Below are 8,651 nucleotides of genomic sequence, written 5' to 3'. Positions count from 1 at the left end.
CGCCCCACCCCCATGCCCTGCCCCCACGCGACCTGCTGAGCCTACTGTCTCCTGATACCATAGGGATGGCCCCAGGCTGGCTTCTTTCTCCTGGGCCAGCCCCCCACCATGTGGCCTGTGCTCCCTGCTTGGGTGTCTGATTGTAGAGAGGGTCTCTGGCACATGGCAGATGGTGGTGGGATTCGGGAGACCCGAGCAGCCCTCTGGTCACATCCGTCTTGGTCTTGGATAACCACCTTCTGGTTTGAATCTAACGCCCTCCCTGGCCAGAAGCCACACTTAGCCGGCCCTGGCTTCCACTGTAGAGGCTGGGGCAAAATGGACACCCCCAGAGATCAGGGAGGCCTGAGGGAGGACACAGTGGCCGGGGGTCTGGTCTGCAGCTCTCTGAGATCTCCTCTCCCCCAACCCCTCGGCTCTGCTTGCCCCAGGAGATCCGCATGTTGAAGAAGATGGTGTCGGTCCATCGGGTGAGTGCCCAGCAGGAAGGCAGTCCCAGTCGCCGCCACCAGCTGGGATGGCTGGGAGGGCTGGGGGTGCCGCCAGACGGAGAGGGACAGAGAAAGTGATGGGGGGAGGGGAGAGCTGTCCAGGGCAGGGGGAGGGTGCCTGTGGGTGGCTCAGGGTTGGGTTGCCTCATGAGGAGACTCACTTGGGAGTTCATGGAGGGACATCGGAAGTGGGGGAGCAGACAGGACACTCCCAGGGGACGCGTATCCTCAGCCTGACGGGCCGACCACAAACCCGAGAGCGTTTGGAGGAGATGAGGGCACTAAGGCAGGCAGTGGAGCCCTGATCCCACAGAAGGCCAAGCTCAGGCCTCAGTGGGGACTTGCCCAAGTTCCTTGAGATGTGTCATGACCCACCCGCCTGCATCCCCACTGGCCTGGACCCTGTTGTGACCCACTGGGTCACAGGAGCTGATGGTTTATAACTTCCCGGGGACACTCAGCCTGTGACCTTTGCGCATGAATCTGCTGGGCTCCTTGTAGTGGATGACAGGGACTGTACCCCAGAGGTGCCGTGGCCCACACAGTGGCGTGGTCCCACGGGGGCGAGGCCTCGAGTGCCTGCCAACGCCAGGTCATGTTGGCTTTTCCTCAGGGAGATGTGCTCATCACGTCCTGCACGTACAACACGGAAGACCGGGAGCTGGCCACAGTGGTAAGTCACCCCCGCTTCCCCTTTCACCTGCCCAGGGAGAGTGTTCAGCCTGGGCTGTCTGAGGAAGGAGGACAGGTCTTGACTCCTCACTTAGGACATGGGCTCATCCCCTCAATAAGCCAGTCGTTCTCAGCACCTGCTCCCTGAACCCGCAGTGGCAGCATCACCAGGGAGCTTGGGATAAATGCAACCTGCCGGGTACCACCCCAGGCCCACTGAGTCAGAGACATGGGTGGTGGCACTGGGAAATCCATGTTTTAACAAGCTCCCAGGGGATGTTGACCCCTGCTCAAGGTTGAGAAGCACTCACACCAAGAAACTTCTCAGCACCCGGGGCTGGTGTGGGGAGAAGCTGTAGGACAAGAGGTTGATCTCTGCCCCGTGGAGCTCCAGGTGCACCGGGGAGACGGGCCTGGAGCACCTGCTGCTAACAACAAGCAAAATTATAAAAAAGAAACTTTCAAAACCAGGTTGAGGAGCCAGAGGTGCAGGGACCTGGGAGGGCCTCGTCAGAGATGTGGCTGTCACATGGAGCCCAGGGGAGAGGGGAGGAGGTGGAGGAAGGCTCCATGCAGGGGCTGTGTGCGGGAAGGCCCAGAGGACCAGGAACATTCTCAGGACGGAAAGGAGAGGAGGAGAGGGTGGAGACATGGGGAGGGGTAAGGCAGTGTGAGCGTCAGCTGAGGATGCATTTTGGCTGGACTGCAGACAGTTCAAGGAGAATCTGCACTGGGGAGATCTGTTTTGAAGGCTGGGTGTGCAGGCAGCACCAGGACATGGGCAGCCATGTGATGTACCACGCAGCAGGGCTGTTTCCGGGAGCCAAAGGGGGTGCTGTTCACAATTACCTGGGTCCCAGGCACAAGCCAGGGCTGTCCTGGCACACGCGCCGCCCTGCCAGTGGATCCATGCCAGCTGCCTTGGTATCCATGGTGGGCTCCAATAATTATCCTGTGAATGGTGTGGCTCAGAGTGCAGCAGACCTGGGTTACAGCTACCCGGACACCCCTCAGTGCCAGGAACTCGGGTCCATGTCACAGCCCTATTCTTTGTGTTTTAATCCAACGTAGATTCACCTGATATTTACTGAGCCCAGACTGCCATGGTTTTCTTTTTCTTTTTATTTTTTTTCTGAGACGGAGTCTCGCTCTGTCGCCCAGGCTGGAGTGCAGTGGCACGATCTCAGCTCACTGCACCCTCCACCTCCCTGCAACCTCCACCTCCCGGGTTCAAGCGATTCTCCTGCCTCAGCCTCCCAAATAGCTGGGACTACACACCACCACGCCCAGCTAATTTTTGTATTTTTAGTAGAGACGGATTTTCACCATGTTGGCCAGGCTGGTCTCGAACTCCTGACCTTGTGATCCACCGCCCCCCCTCGGCCTCCCAAAGTGCTGGGATTACAGGTGTGAGCCACTGTGTCCGGCCTATTTGTTTCTTTTTAAACAGCTTTACTGAGATGTAATTCACATGCCATACCATTCACTCATTTAAAGTGTGCAATTGTATGGTTTTTTGTAAATTCACAGATCCATGCAACCCATCGTCATGGTAAATTTTAGAACATTTTCATCACCCCCAAAGGAAACCCCATATCCCTTAAGCAGCCGGTCCTCATTCCCCTCCCCGCTCAGCCTGGCAACTGATCTATTTTCTGTCTCTGTGGACTTTCCTATTCTGGACACTTCATGTGAATAGAGTCACATGATACGTGGCCTTTCGTGTCTGGCTTTTTTCATAGCATGATGACTTCGAGGTTTCTCCACGTTTTAGCGTGGGTCAGTACCTCATTCCTTTTCACGGATGAGTAACATCCCATTGTATGGAGGGACCACGGTTTGAGTCTCCATTCATCCACTGATGGGCATCTGCGTGGTCTCTGCCTCTCATTTAGTTTTCACACCAGTCTCCAAGGTAGGAGTGTTTGTATTTCTCATATATATATATAATGTATGTATGTATGTATATATATTTTGAGATGGAGTCTCGCACTGTTGCCCAGGCTGGTATGCAGTGGTGCGATCTCAGCTCACTGCAGCCTCCGCCTCCCAGGTTCAAGTGATTCTCTGCCTCAGCCTCCCAAGTAGCTGGGATTATAGGCGCGCACCACCACACCCAGCTAATTTTTGTATTTTTAGTAGAGACGGGGTTTCACCCTGTTGGCCAGGCTGGTCTTGAGCTCCTCATGTAATCCCTCATGCTGGGATTACAAGCATGAGTCACAGCACCCAGCCAGTGTTTGTATTTTCACAGGTGAGACATAAAGGCTCAGAGAGGGCAGGCACTTGACCAAAGTCACACAGCTGATAGATGGCTGAGCTGGGATTTGACCCAGGGCCTTGTGCCTCACGGTTCTTACCACACCCTTCCTGTCTCCCTTGGATTTCAGGTGACAATTGCCCTAGGTCCCTGATCACAGATTCAGGGTTGGGGGGTGGGAGAGCTTTGCCAGTCCTTTATTCTCTCTAGAGGAGGTGCCCAGTATATCACGGCAGTGGCTGATGTCGGGCGCTGGCCACAGCTCAGCACTGCTCTAATAACTCATCCTAACCACACCAAGCCTTGCTGAGACCTCTGAGCAGATCCCACCAGGAGACACAGTGAGGTCCAGCCACTCAGGCCACACAGCGAACAGGAGGCAGGGCTGGTATGGGGGCAGGTGCTAACCCCTACTGTGCCACCTCTCGGCTGAGCACCTGTGCAGTGACTGAGTGAGCTCGCAGACACAGGGCTCTGCAAGTGGAGCACCCCAGGCAGGACCCCAGCATCGCCCCATTCTGCAGGCACAGCCCCAGGGTCAGGGACGGGAGGGTCTTGCTGGGTATCCAGCCAGGAGACTGCATATTCCCTGCCCAACCTGGCTTCATGGCGGCAGAACCGATGCCACGTCCCCGGGCATTTAGGGCTGCCAGCCCTGGTGAGCACCACTGACATCTCAGATGCACGTTCTTGAGGTCGAGGCCCTCGGTGCCAGTGTCCCAGCGGGCAGTTCTGTGGCGTCCCTGGCCCATGCCCTCCTCTTGGCGGTGGCTACATCACAGCACCAGGCCGGATCAAAGGGGAGGGCAGCTTCCCAGGTGGATCTGAGCTTCTCATGCTCTGACAGCTCCTCACCTGCTGATCCAAGAGACAGCGGCCTTTGAAATTCGATTTCCTTCCCCAGGTGAAAGAGAACAGATCCTGTACAGGGTCGGACTCAGTTCCCTTTTGATGTCTGCGGCGGCGGAGGGTGGGGAGGGACGGGAACTCACACAGGAGGCCTATCTGCCCGATCTGACGCGGGCGGGATGGATGAGAAAAGCTGGGAAAGGAGGATTCCGGCCCAGAGAACAATGCTGGCAAAGCCCCGTGCTGGCCAACAGGCGCCAGTTTGGTCTCTGGGCAGAACTGCCCCATGCTCTTTGTCTGCATGGGAGGAGGGGGTGGCAGCTGGTGTAAGCACCACACCGAGCTTTTCCCAGTCCCTTTGTTCTGCCGTAGAGCGACGATTGCCTTTCTTCCCCACTAGCCAGATGAAATCCCCAGGTCCACAGCAGCTTCACAAACAGCGGGGAGCCTGGATGAGCAAGGGTGGCCAGGGCGTCATGTCCCGGCCCCTGACCTGCTGGGACCTGAGCTGCTGCCGGGGGAGCTTTGCTGTCTCCAGCCCCAGCTCCTCCAAGCTGCTGGTGTTCTTCCTCCCATGGCTGAGGCTCCACAGTCACCAGCTCCAAGAGCAGCAACCCAGCTAGGGGCTTAAAGTTGGCAGTGGGGACTCAGAGGGTGCCTGCCCTGCCCCTCCCATGCGATGGCAGGCCGTAGGGTTGCCCTGAGAGGCTGGAGGTTGTTGCGACCTCTAGTCACGGTCCTGTCTTCCAGAGTCCCTGCTCCCCTCAGAGCCGCATTCGAGAAATGACTGGTGGACGGCGTGGGGCTGCAGTGGAAAGGGCCTCCCTTGCAGTGCTTGGCTCCAGGCTCTCGCTGGAGGTCATGGGGACAGCTTCCAGACAACGGCCGGGAGGCTGGGTCTACTCAGGCTGTGCCACCAATGCTGTGGCCACCATGGGGCGCCCCCTTGCCTGCTCTGAGACTCAGTTTCTGTACCCATGAAATGGGCACAGTAACACCCCATCTGCTTGTCCCGTTTCATTTTTCTTCACAGCATCATCGGCACCTGAGAGGAATGTCCTGGTTAACTCACTCGCTGCCTGTTTCTCCTGCCAGTGGTGGCAATTCCGTGAGGGCAGGGACTTAGTTCCCCAGAGCATGCCTGGCATGGTGCAGTGAACAGACAAGTGGACGCAGTGAACACGTGGATGGGGCGAAAGCTGCTGGACGGCAATGTCTGTGTGGCACGGCCCGGGGCTGACGGGTCTTCTCCAACTTGCAGGGCGGCTTTGGGATCCTGGAGGAGATGTGTGTCAACTATGTGCACTACTACCCCCAGACGCAGCTGGAGCTCTGCAAGAGCGCTGTGAACGCTGGCTTCCTGCAGAAGTACTTCCACCTCATCAACAGGTGAGGGCTCCCTGCACAAGCTCCCTGCCCCCAGGGAGCCCCGACACAGAACCTCTGGGCCTGTCCGGCAGCTGGGCAGATTGGAGGAGTCCAGGCTAAGATCTAGGAGCAGAGACCTGTGGTGGCATCAGTCACCCCTCACTCATTTTCTGCTGAGTCTGGATTTGGCTTGAGAGCCTCCTCAACCCAGCCCGGAGCACCCACTCGCCAAGGTGACAGGAGAGGTGAAGCCGTTGCTGGTGAAGGCAGTATCTGGGACGGCCTGGTGGAGGCAGCGGGGCTGGGGAGGAGGCAGCAGGAGGGTCTCCCCAGGGACAGGACCAGATCTGCAGGGAGGTGTCACTGGTGCCCACTGGGGTCCCTGCCCGTCGGCTGCTCCCCAGCCTGGCTGTTCCTTGTCCCCACCAGGTTCAACAATGAGGAGGTCTGCACCTGCCCTCAGGCGTCCGTGTCTCAGCAGTTTGACTCTGTTCCCTGGAACTCCTTCAACCGCGACGTACTGAAGGCCCTGTACGACTTCGCGCCCATCTCCATGCACTGCAACAAGTCCTCAGCTGTCCGCTTCCCGGTGCGCTGCCACGGGCGTGGGTGGGGCACGCAGTCGGGCAGGACTCATGGGGGATCCCAGTGAGGGGTGATGGGCCTGCACTCCAAACTGCTGGCAAAAGCACTCGCACAAGATAATTAGAGCAAGTGCCAGGTGGTGACACACAGGCCTAGACAGACAGCCAACAGAGAGAGGAGAGAGAGAAGAGAGAGAGACCGAGACCAGGAAGGGAGCGCAGCCACCCTTTCCGGGTGATACCTCCACACCGGTGCCAAATGCCAGTGGTGTGAGCAGGGTGCACTAATCTGCCCCCTGCACCTTTAAATAAAGCGCCGGGGAGGGGAAGGTGAGAAACGAACCAGTCTGAATCTGCGAGCTGGTTTTTTTCTTCTTGTCTGAGACCCACTGGCATTCGCAGGCATCTAATTTATCCCGAGCCCAGCGGGCTGCGGTCAGGAGCCCAGGGTCTATGCGGAGTTAGTCGCGTACGGTGCCGCAGCCTGGAGATCCAGGAAGATGCTTCCCGGAGGCATCTGGCAGCTGGATTAATTGCTAAGTCAAATGTCCTCAGCACCAAGGGAAGGGCGGGCTAATACTGGCTTCCCGAGAATAGTCTGGGGCGGACGTCTGATGGGGTTGAAAACTTGGCATTTGATGCAGCCTTGAGAGAAAGAGATGGTTAAAAAATATCAGAGCCTGTAGCCAGGGGCTCTGGTTGCTACATTAGGGTGAATGATTCAGTTGGGTGCGGATGGAGGCAGGGAGAGGCCTGGATGACTCCCAGGTTCCTGACTAGGTGAATGGGAAGCTGGGGGAGGGGGCATTTACTGAGGTGAGGACCCCCAAAAAGCAACTTGGGGGAGAAGAGTGAGTTCAGTTTGGGACAAGCTGAGTTTGAGGGCAAGAATCCAAGAGGTGGCTGGGAAGTGGCTGGGGAAGCAGCCACCCATCTTGCCCCTCATCTTGCCCCTCCAGCCTCAGTTTACCTCCTGCTCCCTTCCTTGTAGGGTGAATGGAACCTGCAGCCCCTGCCCAAGGTCATCTCCACGCTAGAAGAACCCACCCCACAGTGCCCCACCAGCCAGGGCCGAAGCCCTGCCGGCCCCACCATTATCAGCATTGGTGGGGGCAAAGGCTGAGGGGGGCCTGCTCCTCCCCCTCCTCCGTGCTGTCCCTGTGGGCTCACACCGGCACTGTGCACCCTACTCTGCGAGGATCCCCATGGAACAGCCCTGCATGCCCAAGATGAAGGGGCCAGACCATGCCCCTGCCTGAGACCTTGGTCCAATCCAGCCTTCTTCCCCCAGGGTCCCCTGCACGGCTGAGAGGGTGTGGGTGCCCTGTTGACCTACCCCGGAACGAGTGGGTCACGACCTCGTCCATTTAAACCGGCTTACTCAGTGCAGGGACAGCCTGCACAGGGGTCTAAGGTCCAGCCCTCCGCCAGCCCTGTTCCGCCTCACTGGGTGTGGCCAGGCTCCTGGGACATGCGCCATACTGGACCGGGGCGCAGAATCACCCAGAACACCCCCGCCCCGCCCCTGCGCCGCTGCCCCCGCAGAAAGTGATCGGTGTCGGTGTGCGGGGGGTGCGGGTGCTGCTTCAACATTTTCCTGCGGAGTGGCTCGTGTTTCACAGTGGGCGGCTTCCCTGCGACGGAGGCAGGACCAGGCACTTAGCTAGTTAGAGACTCGCTTGGGAAATTGCTCCATTGCCGAGTAAATAGATATTTTCGCCCACCTCAAGGGAAGCCCTGACAACAGCTATCACCGAAAGGCGAGGCGGCGAGGATCCACCGGGGCTTCTGGGCGCCGCTTCCACGGGGGGGCGGAGTTATTAGCACCAGCTTGCTTCTCTGGAGGCGGGGCCGGCGCTGCACAGACCGGGGTGGAGTCAGGGCTGTGCTTCCGCCACTCAGTGGAGAGTGCCTTGGGTGGGCCACTGCACGTTCCTGACCCTCACTTTTCTCATCTGTAAAACGGGACTGATGCCGTGCGGGCTAATGAGCCAATAAAGCTCACACTTGGGCTAGCACCCACTGGAGGTGGGTATGTTTGCACTCCGGGCCGTCACTCCAGGAGAGAGAAGCTTGCTCCGAGCCTCCTCCCTGTGCCAGGTGTGCTACCAAGTGCTTCCCCCTGAGCGTCCTGAAGCTGCCTCAGCCGGCCTGGGTGGGTCTCCCCTTCCTGCCCTCTGAGCTGCCTCTCAGGGACAAGTTCAGCTGTTTGATGGTTTCTGGAGAGAGTAACAGATGCCCGGGTGTTCAGCCAGTTCAGCAAAACGCCGCCGAGCCTCCTGGGGAGAGGGAGATGGATGGGCCTCGGAGTCCCCCCGCATCAGCTAAGCGGCTGCGTCTTCTGCGAGGCACTTCATCACAGAAAGGAACTCACGGGCCCAGGAGCTCTGCCTCGCGTTGTATAAATCACAGCTTCTTGCGGCCCAT

General features: G+C 58.5%; 1 protein-coding gene across 3 annotated transcripts in view; it reads left to right on the top strand.

Annotated features, from left to right (window-relative positions):
• The window catches only part of DBH (dopamine beta-hydroxylase (dopamine beta-monooxygenase)), a 25,828-nt gene extending 17,464 nt beyond the window's left edge, over positions 1 to 8,364 (top strand). For 2 of the 3 annotated variants that reach the window (XM_011991538.1, XM_011991537.1), the window contains exons 8-12: positions 432 to 470; positions 1,105 to 1,164; positions 5,534 to 5,661; positions 6,070 to 6,229; positions 7,216 to 8,364. In XM_011991538.1, the coding sequence (XP_011846928.1) occupies positions 432 to 470; positions 1,105 to 1,164; positions 5,534 to 5,661; positions 6,070 to 6,229; positions 7,216 to 7,347 (519 nt within the window). In that variant the 3' untranslated portion in view covers positions 7,348 to 8,364. The remainder of the gene's footprint in view (positions 1 to 431; positions 471 to 1,104; positions 1,165 to 5,533; positions 5,662 to 6,069; positions 6,230 to 7,215) is intronic. The other variant, XM_011991536.1, reaches the window with a different exon arrangement.
• The last annotated feature ends 287 nt before the right edge of the window (positions 8,365 to 8,651 follow it).

The sequence above is a fragment of the Mandrillus leucophaeus genome, unplaced genomic scaffold (genome assembly GCF_000951045.1).
Source record: "Mandrillus leucophaeus isolate KB7577 unplaced genomic scaffold, Mleu.le_1.0 Scaffold398, whole genome shotgun sequence".
Taxonomy (NCBI): Eukaryota; Metazoa; Chordata; class Mammalia; order Primates; family Cercopithecidae; genus Mandrillus; species Mandrillus leucophaeus.
The sequence above is the reverse complement of the archived record's forward strand: the minus strand, read 5'-3'. Positions and strand labels throughout refer to the sequence as shown.